At 33.9% G+C, this 24,328-nt stretch overlaps 2 protein-coding genes across 2 annotated transcripts; one reads left to right on the top strand and one right to left on the bottom strand.

The window, feature by feature from the left end:
* Positions 1 to 2,951: 2,951 nt before the first annotated feature.
* On the bottom strand, positions 2,952 to 7,887 carry LOC132031133 (zinc finger protein CONSTANS-LIKE 12-like). Its single transcript, XM_059421001.1, has 4 exons — positions 7,013 to 7,887; positions 6,140 to 6,364; positions 4,807 to 5,159; positions 2,952 to 4,225 (listed from the first exon to the last, which is right to left on the bottom strand). Exons 1-4 carry the CDS (start codon positions 7,574 to 7,576, stop codon positions 4,099 to 4,101), a joined length of 1,269 nt encoding a protein of 422 aa, XP_059276984.1. The 5' UTR covers positions 7,577 to 7,887; the 3' UTR covers positions 2,952 to 4,098.
* Positions 7,888 to 11,989: 4,102 nt separating this feature from the next.
* LOC132031131 (peroxisome biogenesis protein 22-like) lies at positions 11,990 to 24,124 on the top strand. The gene is made up of 8 exons (XM_059421000.1): positions 11,990 to 12,290; positions 13,211 to 13,447; positions 13,544 to 13,591; positions 20,317 to 20,373; positions 20,451 to 20,552; positions 21,414 to 21,479; positions 23,157 to 23,258; positions 23,803 to 24,124. Exons 1-8 carry the CDS (start codon positions 12,198 to 12,200, stop codon positions 23,905 to 23,907), a joined length of 810 nt encoding a protein of 269 aa, XP_059276983.1. The 5' UTR covers positions 11,990 to 12,197; the 3' UTR covers positions 23,908 to 24,124.
* Positions 24,125 to 24,328: the final 204 nt, after the last annotated feature.

The following is a 24,328-nucleotide window of genomic DNA, read 5'->3' as shown; positions in this document are numbered from 1 at the left end:
TATCATGAAAGCCCTAAAAAATTGTGAGATTCTTGTATGGATCAAATTAAACATAAATAGACTACAGTGTTCTGAAGCAAAAAACAAAAAACAAAAAAAAACAAAAAAAAAGGAGAAATCTGGTTATCTAAAATATTTTGAAGTAGAAAAAAAATCTGGTTATTTAGAATATATTTTTTATCTAGTTTTTGTGTGTGAAACATAAGAAAACCATCTTCTAAAATATTTTTATCAGGCCAAACGACACGTTGTCAGGTTCATGTTCTACAATTTTAATAATTGAATATAATATAAATTTTATGATATGGCCAAAATTGGGGAATATCTTTTTCTTGCCAAATCCGGAGATAATTTTCAAAATTTATTCACTTAACTATGATTAAAATACTTATTAGTGTGATATAATCTGGACCTTTAAAACTTAAAAGGACACATATCACTCATCTAAATGTGCACTTGAGGAAATTGAGAGAAGGTGTAATGGAGAGGAGCCGAATCCACTATTTAGTACGTAGTAATAAATAAACTTACCATCCGATTAGTCGGCTCCATGTAATTGAGTGAATAGGCTAAACATTCTCTACCGTCCGATTTCCTTTTTCCCTTTTTACCTTTTAACTAGTATTCGTACTTGCACGATGCGCAATCAGTATCAAAAAAATTAATATCTTATTAATATATTTAAAATCAATAAAATTTGTACGATAATTAATATACCATTAGTCTAAATATTTAAATACAATTTTATTAGAATTTGATATAACATATAATGAACAATCACATCTTGACCCTTTATATTCTTTGCCAATGTACCAGTAAAACTAACAAACTTTGATTCCCACTATTGACATCAATAAAATATACTTGTTTTGTCTATATTTTTTTAATTATAACTCTTTCATTTATTGTCTATTGCATATACCTTTTTTTGTTAGATACTTGTAAGGATATTGTACATAAAGGCACTAAAGAAATAAGTAGGTAAAATTAAGAAAAAGTCAGCATAAGCACAAATTCCTCAACCCCCTTTGAATCCCAACCTTCATCTTGAATTGCTTAGATATGGCTTGTAGTCGAAAAAATAAAAGAAATTCATGAATTAATCAGTTTCATATTTCGTGTAATATTAAGAGCGATCAAAGTACCACAAATTATCCAAGAAAAATATAGATTTTGCATCGACTTATAATGAGATCAATTTAAAAATGATATTAATGAAATTAACTTCAAAATTAAATTAAAAAAATGCAAACATATATGTCCCATAGTAGATATGATTGAGTATGATGCATTTAGATTGATAATTGATTAAGAGGCTTTAATTAGTTACTTATAATATAATATCAACAAGAAGATAGTTTGATTTTCTTGTTTGCACATGTGTATTGTCTAATCTATGAGAATCAAGCTTTTCCCCTTCACTAAGCGCATACAATTTCAATTGGCACAAATATAAGGCTCAATGTGAAGAACTGGAGAAGCATGAATAAAGCTAATCTCTCTACATAAGAGGTTTTCACAAATTCTAAAGATCTTATAGTAGTTGAATGTAGCTCGCTTGCCCAACTCCAAAGTCCTCACCCACGTTTTAGTAACTTTCCCATTCCTCATTTCCCTCTTGCATGATCACATACAATCACTCCCACAAATCATATACATAGTTTACACAGGAATATATGTGGTATTGTAGTTGGGGGTTCAATTGAACCCCTAACTTTTAGCGCGGAGTATAAATTTATGTGTACAAATTAAAAATAAGCGATTTGAGGGGCAAAAATTGAAGAGCACCCCGAAATAGGAGCAATCCGCGCCAAAAACCCCGCCTAACACTATATTCCAATTTTTCCTTCACAAATAAGTATTTTGTAACAATTCATTTAACCTACTTATTACAAATATCAAAAAAATATAATATGACTAATTTACCCTTACTAATATTATCTTTTGTTTAATAATTTTCTTAATATTAAAAACCTAAAACCATTACCGGAAGGTTCTCTCTAATCAGCAAACACTGTTGCATTCCTCCTTCCTATGAAATCGGTGGAAGAATTACCTTTAATGATGACGTATTAATGTTTCTTTCCTTTTGTGCTTCTTTCCTTTTGTGCTGGATATATGACTTCTCACTGACTTCACATTTAATTTAAATTAACAAATGATAAAGTGGGCCTGCTATGACAAAAAAAAAAAGAAAAAAAAAAAGGAAACTGAAAGAGTATTATTCTGAACAAAACCAAAGGTTTAACAGGAGGGCAGGTTTAAAATAGTTAACAATACCAAAGGTTTAACAGGGCATATCCGCAGGAAAAACAAAAATAACTTTCCTTCATAGTCGATTATCATCTATTCAAGTGCTCACAACTTCCATTGAGGGAATATACTAACATATATTATTTTATTTTATTTTAACTAGCAAAAATCTTATTGCCACTGGTAGAAGGGGTAAATATCTCAAAAGGTCATTAAACTTTGAGAAATTATGTAGTAAAGTCATTGAACTTTGTTACATATCAATAAAATCACTCAACGTTGGCCTATTATCTCATAAAATCACTCAACTACATATGTCATAAAAAAAATCTGACATGACAATATTAATTAATTATTTTATGTCATGTAGACGTGGGCTCCACAATAAAATAAAATAAATCCATATCTTTATCAAAGGGTCATGGTAGATGAATTGGTCAAAATATACATAAATATTCATTGATTCCTTTTTGCATTATGTTAGAAGTTTTCTTTGTGTTAATGAAATTCAACAATCGATAAATATACATACCAAAATAATTCACCTATGCACACTATAATTTCTCAGAAAAAGAAATTCAACTGATCACCCTTAGGACTTGCGGTCCAATGTGGCTTTGCCATTGTGCGCTGAATTAAAGCTATTGTATTATAGTCTCTCCATTTTAATTTATGTGGCATTACTTTTTTTAAAAAAAAAGTTTGTTCTAAAGAGTATGTTGTGCTTTGGATGAGGGTCAATCCGTATGCAAAGACATGGATTTATTTTATTTTATTGTGTCGCTCACGTCTACATGGTATAAAATAATTAATTAATATTGCTTTGTTAGATTTTTTTGATGACATATGTAGTTGAGTGATTTTATGAGATAATAGGCCAAAGTTGAGTGATTTTACTGATATGTAGCAAAGTTCAATGACTTTACTACATAATTTCTCAAAGTTCAATGACCTTTTGAGATATTTACCCCCGGTAGAAGATTACATTTGAAGGAGGAGGGATAGACCATATCTTCTTAAGAGATTGGGTACATTGTAAACCAATCATTTGAATAAGCAAAATTGAGAGTTCTAACTACAATCACCACTAGCACTAAGGGAAGGGAAGGTGTCATGGGGGATCATAGTACAAGTACATAGGGAAGGGAATATACTAACATATGCTTTGTAAAAACTAAAACTTCACTTGGACTAAACCCTGTCTTGAATTGCATGACTGCCTCGTATAAATGCTTAAGCTTTTAAAAAAAGGTATACTTTTATTGATGTACTAAGCACGTAAAAGTGCTTTTTGATAACCAATAACGGCGAGACTTGGATTCATGACGTCTTTCTGCTTTGAGGCCATATTGAATCGTTTGACCAACTCATCTAAAAACTTAAAGCTTTAGAGAAGTACACGTTCAACACCTTGTAGTTTGCAGGTAACTCAGAGGATGCATCCATCTCATTGAGGCTTGCTGTCATAACTGAGTCGGATTGAGAGACACAGTCAACATGACAATTTTTTTAGCTCTAGCACTAGAGCATAAACTTTTCCGACTAGTCATAAAGGAATTTGATGGTTCAAGTATCTTTGTACTGAGATACCTTAACAATTAGACAAGTTCTGACAATGTAGAAGGGGCCAAAATTAGCTTTCTTAGCTCACTTATTTATCCCTTATTACTAATTAAAAAAAAAATCTTAGCTCGGCGCACAGAGACAACTTTATTGTTACTCCAAGGGTATGTAATATAGACAGTTGACCCTGATGAAAGCATTATTGGGTGATTACATGAGTTGATCGAACCCGTGAATAAGTCACGTGGAAACAACTTGATCGTTGCTCCAAGGCTCAACTTCTCACATATCCGTTGTTCCTAATGGATCATAATCATAAGCTTCCCCAGCCTTAACAAATCTTCCTTTAACGCGCCTTCTGGTATCTGCCCTGGCCTTACGCGAAGCATATCTTATTTGCTTATTGAACCTACAAATTGTGAAGTGTGAATATTAATATTGATGAATGTCAATTAAAGGCAAAAAAATCATGATTTGCACCAAAAAAAAAAAAAAAAAAAAAAACTCCTTGTGAAAATAATCACTTGGCTAATCAACATAATGGAAAATCTCAGATTGGTAATGATGCAAGAATGATTTTTAAAGCTTTAAACATAGTAAGTTTAGGTTCATTTATGGGTATTATCTATGGAAACAGGATCAACAAAATTCCCCTTATTCGGATAAGACATTTATTGGAAGCACTGGCAGATTTTTATCCGGGTAATGCAAAGTTTGAAGGGTCAGTATCAAGACAAGTTCGGAATGTTGGCTGAGTGTAGACTAGTGCGTTCAAGCTGAACTTAGCTTCTCACAAACTACATCAAAAGTGAAATCCTGTACTTCAAGTACAATGAGGAGATTGATTGAACTTTATATCATACCTTACTTAGTCTTCGACTGGAACTGAATTCTCTAAAGCTTAAATAGAAGTACTCGAGATAACGAAACCTTAGGCGCAATAAGCATGTATATGACAGATAAAACATGAAACAGAACGGATCTACTTACGTTCTGGTTTTCTTTTTCTCATTATATCGCATCTTAGCTTCATTCCTTGCCCGTAGACTACTAGGTTTTGATGGCCAACCCCATGGCGATTCATCTGTCAAAAAGAGGGGTGACAATCCGCAATCTTGATAGTCGGTTCCTGCACTACTTTCTCCGGTGATGTTGGAGAGTGACAACGACCTTGAATGAACTGGTGCTGGTGGAAATGTTAAGCCGATATTTCTGTTGCAACTGGGATTCATAAGCATGAAATTAGCAGTGGCACTCACTGTCTGCAGCAATTTTTCGGAACTAGCACCTCCAGCCTCTTGTGATGACTGAAATCCGATGCATTCATGCTGTCCAGATGATGCCTAAAAAAATATAACAAGCACATTTTTAAATTACAGTTTATGAAACAATCTTAAAACATGCACTCTTGTACTATGTTGCTTAGATCCTCCAAAAACACTGCGCACTCGTGTAGCATCCTTCAAAAATTTGGCAGATTTTTGAAGAGTCCGAGTAACATATAAGTGTGGCAAAATTAGAGCCCATTTGGATTGGATTATTTTAGGTGCTTTTAAGCCAAAATAGTTTTTAAGTACTTTTATAGTTCTTGGGTAAGATAAAAAAAATACTTTCAGCACTTGTTTTTAAGCCAAAATAACAAAAATAAGTCAAGCCATAAGTTATAAGCCCATTCAGACAGGCTTAGCCCATGAAAACATGACTCGCCCAACTCGTTCAAGTTTGGGCAGGTCATTTATCAGCCCCACTTCAGCTCATCTAAATATTTGGTTAATATGTAGCTAAGATTGGACTGATATGTAGCCACATTGACCCATAGAAATGTTTTCAAAAAGACATTTTTTTTGATATGTTATGTGTAGCCATAATTAAAAAAAAAAATAGTTTCATTAGGTATTTTAAAAGTTATAAAAGAACAAACAAAGAAATTAAAACTTAGTAAGAATAAGGCGGGTTGGGTTATGCCCGCTTTTTAGCCCATTTTAGCCTAACTCATTTTAGCCCGAAGTAACATTTGGGTCATTTATTTACTCAGCTCATTTTGACCCATCCAAATCAAGCCCAACCCGTCCATTTGACACCCCTATACAAAAAGGTTGCAGCATCCGTGTTGGATCCTTGAAAAATGCATAGTTTTTGAAGGATCCAACATAGTTGACAGTCAACATAGCTCTTGTATCATATTCAAGAACAGAACAATCTAAAATAAGATTGATGTTGATTGTGTTAGTGATAAAATCTACCTGTGTAATTCATTTGGTAGAATTTCTTAAAACTCTTCTTAAGAAGTTATAGCACAAACACGTATAGGTCTAAGAAGTACCTCTAGAGCAGTTTCAACATGACTATTAGAGCCAGTGGCAGATAATTTTTTCTCCAAGACTAGGCAATCCAATCCCCGCTCTTCACTATGATAACTTGAATGACTTTGTTGTAAACTGCTAAAAATCTTGTAACTAGAATCGGAACTCAATTCGTCCAAATCAACACCTTTCGCAATATCATCACCTCCATGAACTCCAAGATCTTTAATAGTGCTACTACTTTGCTGCACTTAAAGCAAATAAGAAAAGCACCATTAGTGCATATCAACACTTTCTGCAATCAGGCATGAGTTTTCTTCTAGCAATAGCGGAGTCAGAAATTCTAATAAGGGGATTCAAAAGAATTCAAGAATGACATACTTGGGATTCGAACTGCAACCTAAACAATTTGTTGAGCTACCTTTTCCACTACATTAATAGCTATATATGCAAAAAATTACTTTCACCCTATTTGCAGAGTATAGTTTCCGGCACAGGAAAATCAGTTGAACCCCTTTCAGACCATGTGGTCTGTACCTTTTTCCTAGCGTTGATAGTGATACAAGAACAAATACAATTAAAAGCTTCCATTATGTTAAGATTCAACAATTTACATATATATAAAAGTTAGTTCCACCCAATTTGCACGGTTAAGTTCCCAACGTTGGAAAATCAATTGAACCCCTTTCAAACCATGTGGCTCCGCCCCTTCCTCCTAGCATTGATGGTGATAGCTATGTTGTTTGGACTCTCCAAAAATGCTCTAGCACCCCCTGTCGGATCCTCCAGAAGTACACTGCTTTTGGAGGATCTAGCACACACTCAAAAATATGTTTGAACCGAGCAGCATAAGATACTAGAACAAAATACAATTAAAAGGAAGGCATCCTAACCTTAGTGATGTTAGATCCCTCGGAGAAGAAAGGTGTTTGATCTATGTTGTAACTTGTCATGAATGTTGGGCTTAAAGGAATTGCTGGAGTTGGAATGGTCCATGGTTCAAACTTCATACAAGAAGCTAACTCATTGAGTCTACTAGCCACCACTGAACTATTATTCTCATTGACACTCAATGAGCTAGAAGTATGAAAGCTGCTAGGATTTGTAACATTATTATCATTATTAGCCCTTTGATCATCAAAAGCTACAGACAAAATCTTTGTCATTAACTCAGCTGGAGAAGGACAGCCACTATAAGAATCCAACTTCTGGTGTTGATGGCCTGACTCATTTTCACTCGAATCGCAGTTTTCACATAGGCACATTTGGCTATTTGTGCAACGTACAATTGCAGGCTCTGAACTGCATTTGCCACAAATAAGCGAACGAGTGTGCTTTCGAGATACACAATTTGCTGAATGCACATTTCCATCACAATGCAAGCAAAGTCTAGCTGCATCTGATTTACAGTATACCACTGCCCTGTCCACCCCACATACCTCGCACAGAGGCTCCATACTCTCAAGATCAATCAACTGTGCCTCAACTGTCCCAGATTAAACTGACACATTAAACATCAATCAACTATACCTCAATTATCCCAGAATTAAACTGACACGTTAACGATCAATCAACTATACCTCAATCGTCCTGAATTAAACTGACACCTTAACGACCAACCAGCTGTACCTCAATTGTCTAAGCTAAAAACTAGTAACATCATTAACCAACATCAAGAAATTGGTAAGTCATGGATTTGATCAATGAGAGGCGTTTATTGAGCTAGGATGGCTAAGGCTTATATTATATTAGAGAAGTGAACAAACAAAAAGATTCTTGATTTATTGTTGCTATTTCTGTTTCATTGGAAGTTTCTGTGACAGTTGTATTTATTCACATGTTTTTTGATTTTCACGTGGAGAAATTTGAGATATAAAAGTGATATGGTTGTGATCATATGCAATCAGAATCAGCTGCCTGCTTAAAAATAGCCTCGTGACTCGCTCTGTGTTTGTCGGGGGTATTTTTTAGTAAATAAGTGCAAGAAAGAGGGTTATCAACTAAGTATCGTCTGGTTCGCGGATTAAATTATTCTGGAATTATAATTTTGGACTAATCTATCCCACTTGGGACGTGGAATAAAATAATCTCTAGTGTGACGGGATAATGTGGGATATCAATTTAAAATTTATATTGTTTTTGGTTGACTAGGATAAATCTATACCGTCAATCAAACACAATATAAATTTAATCACAAACTTAGTCCTGAATAGGGGAGTTCACGGATAGGGGTATTCACGGTACGGTTTGGATCAGTTTTTGGTCAAAACTAAAACCAAAACAACTTAATCGGTTTCTAAATATTAAAACCAAACCAACGCAAGTATAATATACATTTACCGCTTTGGTTGTTATCGGTTTTTGTTCAGTTATTCGATTTTTAACAATACATAATAATATACTCTATCCTTCTTTTTTCTACTATTATTTCTTCACATTAAACAAACAAATAAAGTGACAAATTTTTATTAGGTAAATTTAACATCATTTCGTTAAAATATACTCAGAAAGAGTCAAATATATTTAACTATACAGTGTCTTATGATATATTCTATGTAAGTTAGAATACTCAAAAACTAAAGATTCTTGAAACTTTATCTTCCTATGGCACAAGAAAGATTAGCTAATCCTTATGGAAGAAAAAGATGTGATTAAACTTCGTGAATTTCATAGTAACTCCGATCTAATTTAATATATTATTTATATACATAATTATCAAAATTATGTATATAATCTATCGGTTCGGTCCGGTTTTTTCTTTGATTTTATTTGAATAAAACCAAAACCAAACTAAATATTATCGGTTTTTAAAAATTTAAAACCAAACCAACCCAAACCCAAAAAAGTGTCGGTCTATTTAATCGGTTTTGGTTCGGATTTCGATTTGGATCGATCTTTTACCAAACTATGAATACCCCTAGTCTCGGATATCCCACCTTATACTGTCAACCAAACTCAGTAACAATTTAATCACAAACTTAATCCTGGATCCCGCATACCAAACAACCCCTATGTGTCTAGTCACAAGTTGCCACGTCATCGAGGAAATTACAGCAAAGAGCGTGAGCTCCCTATGTGGCTCACATGATGCACCTGGCAATGACACGTCAACCTGTGACCTTTTGTGGTCAACGAGGTCTCCTCCCTTCAACATGGCTATGCTTTGAGCCCCTTAATTTCCGTTAGGCTTTTACTTTATTTTTGAGCAATGCTAATAAATTAGGGAATCAACTAAATTTACAAAAATTTCTCAAGATTTCTCAAATTTGGAGTTTTGAAATATGGAGGTTTGATACACTCATTCGAACTTTGTTATATAAAATTTGATTGAACGTGCATTCAGACGTCATTTAAGTATCTTCATTAAACCTTTTCGTTGATGATCTTGTTGGTTTTCGAGATGCTATTTATTGCAGAAGAGTTGGAATTAATACGAATACTTAATCTTGTATGGATAGAATTTGTTTGAGTCGCTCAGCTATGACTCCAAGAAACATCTAATATTGAAAAAATAATTACGACGTAGTATGAAACTATAATACCATTGTCCTATAAACAATAACTAGCAGTACGGTTATAATATCAACAAACTAAATGGTCAGGATCAGTAAGGTTTTTTTACCACAACAGCTAGTACAATATAATGGACATAAGAAATGATATTTAAAACAGTAACTAAGCGAAAATAAATTAAAAGACACATAATGTTTGGCATGAATGTCGATTTTCCACAACAATTTTGACCAGTTATCTATTATATCAGGACGAGTCATTAGTAATAACATTTTTATGAGCAGCCAGTTGGAGTAAGAGATTAAAGCTGATGTAGAGGCAGATGGAAAGAGTTTCCGGTGCTACACGTCAGGACGGTTTCAATTGAACTCATAACTTTCGACGCAAACATAAATTTATGTGAAAAAATTGTTAAAATTATAATAAATAATAGCCATGAATTCATAACTTTAAAATATGATGGGTTCAATATTAAAAATCTAAAAAAAGTTAAACCCACATATATATAATTTAAATCCTGAATCCGCTTCTGATACACATGTTAAAGTATGATTGTCATCATCCAATTTTGTTTTATCTTCAATTCTTTGACTAAGGAAAGTTGTTAGGTATCTTTTATAGAGTATGTTCTTTCACTCACTGCTCTCAAGCTTCTTCTTGGGTAATTTTTCTGTTACATCCATCCGAGAATACTTTTTCACATATAATACCATGTACAATTGAGATGGGAAGAAAGATTCATTATGATGTTGACACCAAATTACCATTACTATAATATATATTTTTATTTATTTTTATTACAATTGTTTATTTTATAAATTTCTCTTAATGTGCTTAAAATTTGATAGACAAATCAATGTTTATCAAGATAATTGGTGACGTAGGGGGGAGTTTTCGAGGAATTATTTTATAATTATCTAATAAGCTAGTAAATTTTATTTTATCTTTGAATCGCAAGTACATAAAATTTAAATTATTTAATTAGTTGAGGTATATATGTGTAAGATGACATAAATAAATGTCATTTAAGGTGCGGGTTTTTTTTTTCATTCATGAACGGTATAGGCAAATGCAAGGATCCTACGCTGCTTCTCGGTTACTACATAATAGTGGTTTTCGAATCTATAACAATTTTGAAGTATAATATTTAGAAGAAGTTCTAAATTTTCAAATATGAAAAGTGAGGTTAAATCAAATGTGTTGGTGACACGATTTGAAAACATTCGCAAATTACTATTATTGCAAATTTGAAGAAGTGAGTCTTGATTTTCGAACGTGAAAAATAAATAATCAAATGAGTTTGTTGGAAAAGGTTGAAAACATTGATAAATCACCATTGGTGTAAGCTTGAAAGAATGAGTCTTGAATTTTGAATATGAAAATTAAATTTAAATTAAGTAGATGTTTTTGCAAAAACTTAAAATATTGATGGTAATGAAAATTGATAGTTCAAACTTCATAAAAATTACTTCTAATTTCAAAACATATATTTCTAAGACTTCAATCATACATGTTTAAAGTTTGGCTTTAACAAGCCAACTAATATGCCAAACTTTATATTCCGTCCTTCCCAAAATACTTGTCCCCTCCGTTTTCAAAAGTCAACTCATATAAACTTCGACCAACATTTTAAGATAATTTCAAGCTTATTTCAAAATAGAGTTTGTTTGGATTGACTTATTTTAGATGCTTTTAAGTCAAAATAACTTTTAAGCATTTTTGTGATGTTTGGATAAAATAAAAAGTGTTTTAAGCACCTTATTTTAAAACCAAAATAATAAAAATAAGTAAAAAATTATAAGTTAAAATTCCTAACTTATGACATTTGGCTTATAAGCCATGAGTCATAAGCCAAACCCAAACAGGCTCATAGTTAAACTTATAAAAATGGGAAAAGGGTCAAAAATACCCTCTTTTTTTGGAAAATGGTAAAAAATATCCGAACTTATTTTTGGTTAAAATCCTTAAACTTTTCAAATATATATCTTTGGAAATTATCCCAAAAATAAAATTATTTTTTAAACCGCTCCATCATTTAAACTTCGAAAATAAATAATAACCCATAAGATCCCCTTATTCCCCAATACGTAGGGTTATTATTTAGTTGGGGAATAAGGGGATCTTGTGGGTTATTATTTAAGGTTGGGTTTAAATGATCGGATTTAAAAAATGATTTCGGGTTATTTTGGGGGATAATTTCCATCAAGAGAGGGGTATATTTGAAAACTTTAAGGATATATTTTTTACCCAAAATAAACTATTTTTAGCCCTTTTTTTAAAGTATAGGGGTATTTTTGACCCTTTTCCCTATAAAAATTTATAATCCTTTTATAAAAAAAAAATAGGTTATTACTTAAATGCTGGTCCCAAACTGGGTTATCTGTGCACTTTTCCGTTCTACCTTTCTTCGTTTTTTTCTTTGTTCCATCGAAGCTTCCTCGGCAAGATCAATTTCTTCTTTCTAGAAGATTCTAGAAACATTAAAAGAGCCCTAGAGCTTAATCAATCTTTTCTAGAAGATTCTCAAATCAAATAATTCTAGTATCAATTATTGAAGGTTTGGCTATGGCTGATTCTTCTAAGGACGATTTATTACAGCTCATCAAGCGAATTAGCGCATTTATTACTCTCAAAATATCTAATCTCTTCCAAAACCTGGTATTTATTCTCTCTCTCTCTTTTGAATTTTATTTTTGCTTCTTTTTTGTTAAATTGAAGAATCGATTTTATATTTTTGTGTTATAGTACACTGTTTATGAGGATTTGTATAGTTACCGTTTTTTTTTTTTTTTTTTTTTTTTTTTTTTTGTTGTTGTTGATCGGTTTAGTGTGTTAAATTGGAGAAATCGGATAGTTTACTTAACAATTTTGGTTAAATTGTTATATAAACAATGTTTGTGAGGATTTGGATAGTTTTACTGAATAATTGGTGCTAATCAGTGTTGTTATAGGCTTGATTAAGGCATGCTTGATTCGGATAATTTTACTGTATTAAATTGGATAGTTTTACTGTGTTAAATTAGAGAATTTGGATAGTTTTACTGTGTAAAATTGGAGAATTTTGATAGTTTTTACTGTGTTAAATTGGATAGTTATTCCATCTTCTTTATGCAAAATAATACATAAATTGACTCATAACTTATACTCCCTTTGTCCCAAAAAGATTGTCTTAGTTTGACTTGGCACGAATTTTAAGAAATAAATGAAGACTTTTGAAATGTTTGGTCCAAAATAAGCCTTAGATATTTGTGTGGTTGTAAATCATGTCATAAAATTAAATTATTTCTAAATATAAAAATGTGTCAATCTTTTTGGGACAAACTAATAAGGAAAGTAAGACAATCTTTTTGGGATGGAGGGAGTATATGTTTTAGTTATGCGGGATTGTAAATTGATAACCAAACATTTTAGTTGGTATACTGAATTTTATACATAGCAGCTAAAATGCTACCAGACATGGTACTAGTTATACTGGTTTTAATGCATGAATAATTTACTTCCTAACCAGCAACCGAACAACCCCTTAAATGTTGTGCTACTTTCTCTTAGATGGTAACAGCTATTTGTTGTAAACGCAGGATTCAAGATCTGTAGGAGCTATAGCAGGTCTTGCATTTGCAATAGTTTTTACCTGGAGAATATTGAGATCACCTAGTGGACCACAGAGGAGGCGTCCTAAGCGACAAGCTGTTACACCTGGTAGTTCTGGTGTAAGCAGTCATTTTAGTGAAAATATAGCAACTTCAGGAGTTAGCGTCCCTTCAGAGGATTCAAGTGCACAAAATATCATTGATGAGTTCTTTCAGCCAGTAAAGGTAGAAGAATATGTTACTTTACGTCCTGCCCCCTAATTTGGATTTTCCAGATATAATTGGTGGCTACGTGACTGACTTCTCCTAATTGCTTTGCAGCCGACACTCGGGCAAATAGTTAGGCAAAGACTGAGTGACGGAAGGAAGGTATCTCCTAATGCTTCTATATTTGCTATTTATTTAACATACACTTCTTCCCATCCCCAAGGCTCATGGGTGCCAAGGACATATTTGATGTTTACATACATAATATTAATCTAAGAATAATTTGAGATGATGGGCTGGATTTGTTTGTTTTAAAAATAAAAAAATCCATTCTTTTTAGGTGTCTTTGTCAATGAATATTTCTTCTTCAGAATATTTCCAAAAAAAGAATCGAACCGGTGATTTTGTTTAGGTATTTTCAAGTTTTGTTTGCAAAAAGCTCTTTTGCAATACTGCCTTTTGAAGTTGTAGTTTGAGGGTGTCTTTAAAGAAATGCTTATAAGAAACTCTTCTTCCAGTCACAACACAAAAGAACCATTCAATCAGATCTAAAGTTTTCAGAGTCTTTTTCCAGATATCGTCCTAATGGCTGTTTGAATTCTGTAGATAGTTTCTGGAATAGTTTTTGGGCAAATAAGTTAAACTAGTTAAAGTGAATAGAAAGGGTTCCAAGTGTGAAGGATTCACCAACGATGAGGATTAGTGAAGGGGAATCAATCAAGCAAGCACTAAGGGGTCGTTTGGTGCGTAGACAAAATTATCCCAAGATTAATGGGATAAGATGGGATATCCCATCTTTAAGTTTGGGATAAACTTTATACTTTGTTTGGTACAAGATATAAATTTATCCCAGGATAAATTTATACCTTCTACTGAGCATGGCACAAAATTAATCCCACAGTTAGTATTGGGATATCCAAGCATTTTATTCCAATAGCATTGTCCACTTAGGCCTGAGCCACCACTTTGCTCTCAGTATATTTTCTCAATGGTGCATGAGTGCAGAAAATGAAGACTGACTTTTTAATGAATTTAATGCCTCAGTAGTTTTACATAAACATAGTTTACATAGGAATATCTTGAACATTACCCAATATAGTCTTAAATTAGAATCTTCTAGTTAGGTACTTAAGTTTACTTAAAACCAGATTACTATTGTTTGTCTTTGCCATACTGCTTTGATATTCGCTGAGCCTTCACGAGCATAAATCACTCTCGGATGCTAGCAATTCATTCTTTAAAGAGGATACAGTCATTGTATCTTTATAAAAGGTCATAAATTGAAGGGTTAAGATGAGTCTTCCCAGGTCCCTCTTTATAGCATTGTTGGGATGAGTTCTGCTAACCGCTATTGTGTTTTCGAATCCTTTCCTCTCATTGTCACAACCCGACATTTTCGGGACTATGCTTGACTGTAAGTACATAAGTAGACATTAAAGTGAATTTTGAGTTATTTAATTAATTATATTAATTATAGTTTTCTTATTTTATGGTTTACATACTGAAACAAGTAATTTTGAAACATATTCATATAATATATACATACACTTGGGAGCATAACTTACATCCATATTATGTATGAGGTAGAGAATTAAATGAGTGGCTAGTGGGCCAAATTCACTTTACACATGACGGTTTGTTCAGAATTACATGATGTTGCTAACTCACGTTTCAAATGGCTTTGGTGACTGGAAACAAGTGAAATTGCGTGTTGTTTATTACGGAGGCGTTAAGGCCATCAAAGCTGCTAGTTGAAATATATTCTATGGACATCACTAATAAGGGGTTCTTTGGAGCATAACTTACATACATATAATGTATACATACACACACTTAGGAGCATAACTTACATACATATATATATAATGTATGAGGTAGAGAATTAAATGAGTGTAAACCTGTCAAACAGGTTGAACTGGCTCAGAACCGGCACCGGTTTGCCCAACCGGCCGGTTGCCGGGTAAAAAACCGTCTATGGCCTATGGTTACTAGTTAACTAGGGCGGTTAGCTGGTTGGGTTTTTACAACCCGTAACCGGCCCGGTTTGATTTCAAAAAACCGGTTAGGCGGTTGGGTTCTAAGTATATAACTTTCTATTTTATAACTTAAGTGTGTGTATATATATATATATATATATATATATATAATATATTATAAGTATATTGTAGGTATATATAAAGTTATATGTATTATAACTTAAATTTTATATTTAATAAATAACTCATGAGTTATTATAAATATAAAATTTAAGATTATATATTTATAAATATATATAGTATATATATATATATATATTTTATAATTTAAGTAGATGTATACTATAAGTATATTGTAGGTATATTCCTAACTTAATATAAGTAATATTAACTTGAATACTTGTAAGAATATGAGCACAAGTAAGTAGAAGAAAGCTCAATGAGTCATATATTTTATTCATTAATGGATAACATTTATTTTCAAGTTGTAATTTTTTTTAACTTGCAAATAATACATGAGTTGCAACTAAGTTGTACAAGAATAAAATCACATTGTTGCAACCATTTCGGTAACTTCCGCCATATCATATTCATCCATTGGGATATCTTCCATGTCTTCAATTTGGTCTTCTTCACTTGCTATTAAAACTTCAATCTCTAACTCTTCTTCTTCCACCGCCGCTAGCCTTTGGTTGCGCCGCTCTGATCTAACCCAATCGCGAATGCAAACTAGTACTTGCAAGCTATATCCGGATAAGGTGTGTCTATGGTCTCCAATTTGTTGTCATCCATGGCTAAATGCATTTTCCGATGCCACGGTTGATATTTGAACATTAAGGATATCCCGAGCCATTTTTGCAAGTCTTGGGATAACTCGCCTTGTATTTCTTCCACCATGCTAAGACGTCCACTTCGTCGCTCATTTCCACCGTGGGCTACATCAAATAAAAGTGAAGTTCATCAAAGTTTGCGCTATTACTAGAAGGAGTAGCTATTTTACTCCAAATTCATAAACTAGACATGCCATGTGTTTTAGTTTGAGAAGTAGAAGTTGTAGGGCGTGGAGCAACGGGTGTAGCATTTTCTTGCAACTTAGAATAATGTGTAGAAACTTTTTTAAGCTCAACATCTACCGCTTTCTCGGCCTCAAATAAAGATGGTTGCTCGATAGTAATATCTAAAAAATGATAAATTCGTCTAACCAACTCAACGGTAAAACAAGTTTTAAGACAAGGATTTAGAATCCACCAAAGCTCTGAAGCTACTTCGGATTGTTGCAAAATCTCCAACTCCACCAACACTTTGCTTGTATAATTGCAAAATATAAAATTGAAACTTGAAGGAAACAAACTTTGTTGTGTCACAAAGCATACTGCTTTGTTGGTCCTCGTGATTGCTGAATTAGCAGATAATATAAAAGACTCGTCTTAGTTTTTCATTGTTTCGTGAAACTAAATAGTGATGTACATAGAAGACGATTCAAAAGCAGTTCTGACCCTACTTAATGCCTCCCTCAAAGATCCCTCAGTTCTCTTCATGAACAAAACACAATTTATATTTTTACTTCTTTAAGCCATTTGAAATGTGAGCCAGCAAAAAGTTGACTTGGCCCCCATCAGATATCAAATCGTCAATGTGAATTTGGCACGCTAGCCACTTATTTAATTCTCTAATTAATACATTATACACATGCTACGGTGAAACTTCAGGAAAGAGTGATACAACGTAGACTTAAGGACACTATAAGAGTGACTGAAAATCTTTCTGGGTTTATGCTCTGTAGATAAGCCTGTCAACCGGGGCGGTTGAACCGGTCGTAATGGGTGACCGGAACCGGCTAAACCGATCCTGGACCCGGATTTCCGGTTCCCAGTTGACGAGTACCCGTTTGAGATGGGCCAGTTACGGGTTGGCAAAATTGGAACCGGTGGACCGGTCAATCGGCCCGGCCGGTTGGCCAACCAGTTAACCGGCTGAATAATAATTTTTTTTTTTTTTTTTTTTTTTTTTTTTTTAGCCAAAACTAGCCGTTGCACAAAGAACCAATTTGTAGAAATGGCCGTTGGACCAATTTGTAGAAATGGCCGTTGGCAACGGCCAAAATCTAATTTTTTGGCCCCCACCACCGCCCAACCCTCCAAACTTTTATTTTTAACACTTTAACCCCTCCCCCACTCCTATATAAACCCCTCTCCATTTTATTTTCATCCACACCAATTTTCTCTACACTTTCTCTCAATTTTTCTCAGTTTATAGCTATTTTGCAACAATTAGCTACTTTAAAATTACAATTTCTCTCAATTATACACTATAAAGTTTCCTTCAAGTTTAAATTTTATATTTTGCAATTATACAAGCAAAGTGTTGGTGGAGTTGGAGATTTTGCAACAATCCGAAGTAGCTTCAGGGCTTTGGTGGATTCTAAATCCTTGTCTTAAAACTTGTTTTACCGTTGAGTTGGTTAGACAAATTTATCATTTTTTAGATATTACTACTGAGGAACCATCTTTATTTGAGGCCGAGAAAGCGGTAGATGTTGAGCTTAAAAAAGTTTTTACACATTATTTTAAGTCGGAAGAAAATGTTACACCCGTTGCTCCTCGCCTTGCTACTTCTACTTCTCAAACTAAAAAACATGGCATGTCAAGTTTAGGAATTTGGAGCAAAATAGCTACTCCTTCTAGTAATAATGCAAACTTTTGATGAACTTCACTTTTATTTGACGCAGCCAATGGTGGAAATGAGCAACGAAGTGGACGTCTTAGCATGATGGAAGAAATACAAGGCGAGTTATCGGGATATCCTTAATGTTCAAATATCAACCGTGGCCTGGAAAAGTGCATTTAGCCATGGAAGACAACAAATTGGAGACCATAGACACTCCTTATCTGGATTGCAAGTACTAGTTTGCATTCGCGATTGGATTAGATCGGAGAGTGGCGGTGGAAGGCGAAGAGGAAGAGATTGAAGTTTTAATAGCAAGTGAAGAAGACCAAATTGAAGACATGGAAGATATCCCAATGGGTGAATATGATATAACGGAAGTTACCGACATGGTTGCAACAATGTGATTTTATTCTTGTACTACTTAGTTGCAACTCATGTATTATTTGCAAGTTAAAAAAAATTACAACTTGCAAATAAATGTTATCCATTAATGAATAAAATATATGGCTCATTGAGCTTTCTTCTATTTACTTGTGTTCAGATTCTTACAAGTATTCAAGTTAATGTTACTTATATTAAGTTAGAAATATACATCTACTTAAATTATAAAATAGAAAGTTACAACTATATATATTTATAAATATACAATCTTGAATTTTATAACACTCATGAGTTATTATTAAATTTAAGTTATAACACATATATATTTATAATATACATATGCTTAATAGAAAGTTATATACTTAGAACCTAACTGGTTTTTTGAAATCAAACCGGGCCGGTTACGGGTTGTAAAAACCCAACCGGTCCCAGTTAACCGTTGGCCATAGACGGTTTTTTATCCGGCAACCGGCCGGTTGGGCAAGCTGGTGCCGGTTCAACCCGTTTGACAGGTTTACCTGTAGATATACAACAAAAGCTATATTCTTGCTAAGAAGATTTAGAAAATATATAGTGAGAGGAAGAAAGATCTACACATAGTGTTCATCGACAGGGAGAAAGGATATGATAGAGTATCAAGAAAAGTCATTTGGTGTGTGTTGGTGAAGAAAAAAGTTCATGTTAAATATTTGGTGTGTGTTGGTGAAGGTTTACACCAAATATACTTGCAACTTATGTTAGCTAACTAACACAATTCAAAAAACTGTTCTTAAGCCAAATATATGCAAAGTACCAAAACTGTTCTTGTTTGCAAGTGGTTGCAAGAGTTCCACGTGCCTTTTTAGTTTCTCTCCTAGTAAACGGATGAATTTTTATATCAAGTAGGTCCAATAAACATTCATTAAGGGTAAGAGTGTAAGACGGCGGTGTTAAGGTTAAATAATTTCTAAAAATAAAAAGAAAAAGTCATTCTTCTCGGGATAGACTAAAAAGGAAAGTGTATGACGTAAATAGGCCAGAGGGAGTAGGAGGTTAATAGAACTATGTTATTGTTTTCATGTAGAAGAGCACCCTACCATAATCACAATTACACCTCAACTCCAAATATCATAACTACACCTCAACACCTCTATCTCAATTCGGCTTTATTCAGGTCCCATTTCATACCAACAACTCTGCCTCGATTCTAAACTAATTTGGTTGGCTATATAAATCTTCTATATCCATTTGTCTTTTAAAACGAATTAGAGTTACTAAAATTATCTTTGTAAATCTTATGCTATCACTGTAAGGACATACAAGTCATTAACCAGAATAAAAAGGCTTGTGACAGCCACCAGACTTGTCAGCCACTAGATGCCTTTGACCACACTGACCAGAGCTAATGTAAGTGTTAACAATAATACGACATCATATTAGATAGATCCTTTGCTGTTATTGGCTTATTTCATTTTGTTCTTAGCTAAATGTATGTTGAAGCCTACCCTACCATGCACACTCTGCACTGTAATGGGGTATCCTAGCAAGCTTATCCTTTAATTGGTAGCCTTATGGGAACCTAGTTAGAATATAATGTAGGTAATTTTATTGATTGGAATATCAAGAAATATCTGAGAGCAGGATGGTTGTCTCCATCTCAATTTTAAGAAAGAATATGCTACTCGACCAAATATTGTCTGTTCAAGCCTTTCCATTCTAACATAACTCTTCCTGATTCTGTTTGGCAGTGGTAGAGACTGTTTATTTTTATTTTTGTCGCAGTAGCATAACAACAACAACATACCCAGTATAATCCCACAAGTGGGGTCTGGGTCACAGTAGCACAAAAAACATGGAAAATCTGAATATTATTTCACTTTCCAGGTAACATGTCGGTTGCTCGGAGTAATCCTGGAGGAAACTAGCCCAGAGGAACTACAGGTTATTATTATTTTATTTGTGGATTGTGCATCAATTTTCAACATGCAGTTGACAGTGTTTATACTTGTCCTTTGCAGAAACAAGCAACTGTCCGGTCCTCCGTGCTGGAAGTGTTGCTTGAAATCACCAAATTTTGTGACTTTTATCTCATGGAGAGAGTACTTGATGATGAAAGTGAAGTTAGTACTCACTCTCTTATATTACATCTGTATGTTGATTAGTAATTGCTACAGATCCAATCCCTTCAAAATTGTTTTGTTCATTGCCTGACTTAGAGGATAAATTTTTGGGGTCGGATGCTATTTGATGCCTCTTTCAAAATGAAAAGGAAAAGGCTGTCATTGTTGATTGGCTTTCTATACCAAATAAAATTCGTTCTTTCAACTGATCCCTAAATTTAATCTAAAAAGATGAAAAGAAATCAGCATCTTTAATGCAAGTCTTAGGTGACTTTATAAACTAGTTGCCAATGTGTTGCTTTAGGCAGAGATTATGCTTACTGATTTTCTGGGAATCACCTATAAACTCAAGTCCCTTAACATACCCTTATAATCAAGTGGAATGCCATGCCTTAAGCAACTCAGTGCTTCCTCTCTCTCTCTCTCTTTTCCGCAAAACTGACGTCACACTAACTAATCATCACAATAGCCAAAATTCATCATTTACTTGTTTAGTACTTAAGTAGACAAATTTTCAACTTACTAATCTGCATTATTTAACACAATTAGCTCTCTTTGTGAGAAGTCGAACTAAACTCCCTAACAAGAGCTAATGTGACACTCAGATAAGATGACCATGTTTGAGCTTGTTTTGGACTTCTCGTTCTGAACGCCTGGTTTTGTGTACTATTTCATGACTTATTGAAGTTATCATATTTGTCACACGGTTCATTTCGTAGCACCCACTATCATAGTCAAAGTGCATTTTGATGGTGGGCTGCAGTGTTGATCCAGTCTCATTCAGTTTCTATGAGTAATCTGTATGTGTATCAACTCATTCTTTGCTTAAATACATATTCTTGATTGTATGAATATTTGCAGAAAAAGGTCCTACTGGCTCTAGAAGATGCCGGAGTATTTACATCTGGTGGCATGGTCAAAGACAAGGTAACAACTTATCATTGTTAACTGCCAGGGAAGTCGAAATCCATTTATAATACTTTTGTGGAGTTATTGTTCTTATGGTTGTTTTACAATGGGTGATTTCTGCAACTCTTAATCTCAGCCGTGCACCTGTGAACTCTTTTCCTTTATCTGCATATTGGTATCCTTGCCCTGGAACCTCGAGATGATTTATCCTTTCAACTGTTTGCAATTTTGGATGCGTGCTCTTTAGCATATAACATGAGCTATTGAAATATATTCTGTTCTGTGGAACAAATTATTTGTTTCCTTTCGGTAGAAGTACAGAAGCCTCCCCAGAGTTTTTGGTTTGTAAAACATATGTTCCTTCTGGTTTTCTAGTACTACATTAACATCCCAGTCCCTTCTTTAAACTTGTGTAACACAACAATTGTTTAATTTATAGGTGGACAAGTTTAACCTATGTATTTTAATTTTGTTCTTTTGTGTAGCAACGACATTCTTCATATTTTATTGGGTCATGAATATATTCTTACCATCCTCTTTGCAACTTTCCCATTTATGCTCTTACACACTTAAAAGATTGGCCAAATACATTAATGGACCCTCAAACTTGACACAATTTTTCATTTTGGAACTTCATCTTTGCGTTGTTCCTATTGTAAACTTAATGTATCTGAAAATGTGCCTATTCAATACAATTCTTCACTCCACCTTCATGTTCTTCACCGACTGCCCACCACTCATCAGCTGGAACACCATCCATAGCCTCTCCACACCATTACACCACGTCTAGACCACTAGACTGTCACCTTTCTCCACCGTGGGTTCACCAAAAACAGCCAGCAGACCCACCAATAAACAATTTGGCAGCATCATCCTCTGGACCATCTTCACAGCCGGAAAAGTCCAACACTAGAAAAAAAGAAAAAGGAAAAAGAATCTGTCTGGAAGTTCTTGAAGAAGCTCCAGTTATTCCCAAAGGTTGAGGTTCTTCAGTCAAAATTTCAGGCGACTTTGTTCAAATTTTATTCAGGAGCTCTGTTTCTAGGTACAGTCTTGCATGAAAGCAGAGAATAGACAGTCCTCAATTGTCAATGCAGAGTCATCAGCAAATGTATTGTTTTGTCTATGTGGAGAGTAACATAATGATTGTTTAAAATCTTTATGGAGAGTAGATTTGTCCAGCAAAATGTGAATTGAGTAGTATAAAGCAGTGTTGTCAAAGGCGCGCTTCAAAACATGTTAAGTGCTTCACCTCCCTTTATGTGCGCTTCAGTGTCATCATCAAGGCTCCAAGACATACTTTTCCTTGCCAATGAGCCTCTCTTGAAGAGATGACACTAGATAATTGATATTTCACTTTATCGTTATGTATTTACAATTTGTTAGTCCATATATTTGTTGTTCATGCTTATTATTATTAGTCTTGGGCTAAACATATATGTATTTTTATTTTTGCACCATTGCGCCTTTTTTCATTAAAGCCCCAGCTGACCTTAGAGCTTTTATGCGCTTTTCGCTTTTGATAACATTGGTATAAAGTTGATCTAGTGTCACAGCTGTCAAAGCTTGAATTTTTTTGATATAAGATGCAACAGTTGAATTGATGGTCAGCTGCCATTTTAACCTGTACGATTTTCTAATGATCCTCTTACTTCCTGTATTATGTGTTATATATTACTGATAATTGTTATGCAGGTTCTTTTTTGTAGTACTGAGAATGGGCGAACATCATTTGTCCGACAACTGGAACCTGATTGGCACATAGATACAAATCCGGAAATCGTTTTTCAATTAGCGGTACTTCTTGTTTCCTTTGACTGTTAGCATGTGCATCCCATGATCTTAAATTTTCTTTATTTCAGAAAACATACTAATTCATGAGCTTGAATAGAATTCTGGAAGTATCATCAAACAATGAATCCATCCATTTATCTGCCATGCTCTAGTTTAGATGTCAACCTCTGTTATATTACTAATGATTCAAAGCAGGTTGCCCTATTTTTCTTTTCTTTTCTTTTTTTTCTAAAATTAGTTGCCAATCAATTTTATGTTCTTTCTTCTTCGTGTTGTAGAGAAAAGGTTGTAATTTCCAATTTGTCAAGGTGAATGTCTTTACAAACACATAGAGAGAGTTACTTGTCTCTTGTCTGTTTATAACTCAAGTTTTGACCTATAAGAGATTGGATTTTTCAGATCATTGTTACTATGGCACATTCTGTTAGGGTAATGGTTAAAACGGGAATTATCAAATGTTCAATAATTTTTACTGGCATTGTGGCTATGCAGATTCTAATGCTTTTTCTTTATTGATATTTAATGTGTTGATACTAACTGATTGCAGAGATTTATCAAATATGAGCTACACATTTCACCTAACAAGCCTGAAAGAACAGCTATGAATGTCTTCAGCTCAACATCTTTGGAGCAGTTTTTCGGAACTGTTTAGATGCATATCCGGAAGAGCTCTAACACGTTTTCGTTTACTTTAGGTCTCACTTTTTTCCTGCCTCAACTTTGGGCTGTGAAAATTCATAATTTTTAGCTCAATTAAATCTTTTTCTGGTACCTGCAACTTCATAGTTTGAGGTTCAAGGAACACATTCTGTATATTACCCTGTTGTATTCATAACAGATCACTGTATAATTTACGTGGTTGTGCTGTATTGCGCTCTCCTCGAAAAGTTCAGAGTAGTTTGCGCTGTTATGTTGTCCAAGTACTATTCACATGGAGGACTCCATTTATCACTTGGTAAATATAATTTAATGAAAAGGCGATAAATCAACTATTCAGTACGAGAATGTTCTGAAACGAGAGACAACTAGTTCAAGTTCTGTCAGTTGCCTCATACCTGAATGAGAATCTATTG

This window comes from Lycium ferocissimum, chromosome 9, assembly GCF_029784015.1.
Source record: "Lycium ferocissimum isolate CSIRO_LF1 chromosome 9, AGI_CSIRO_Lferr_CH_V1, whole genome shotgun sequence".
In the NCBI taxonomy this organism is placed as follows: Eukaryota; Viridiplantae; Streptophyta; class Magnoliopsida; order Solanales; family Solanaceae; genus Lycium; species Lycium ferocissimum.
The sequence above is the reverse complement of the archived record's forward strand: the minus strand, read 5'-3'. Positions and strand labels throughout refer to the sequence as shown.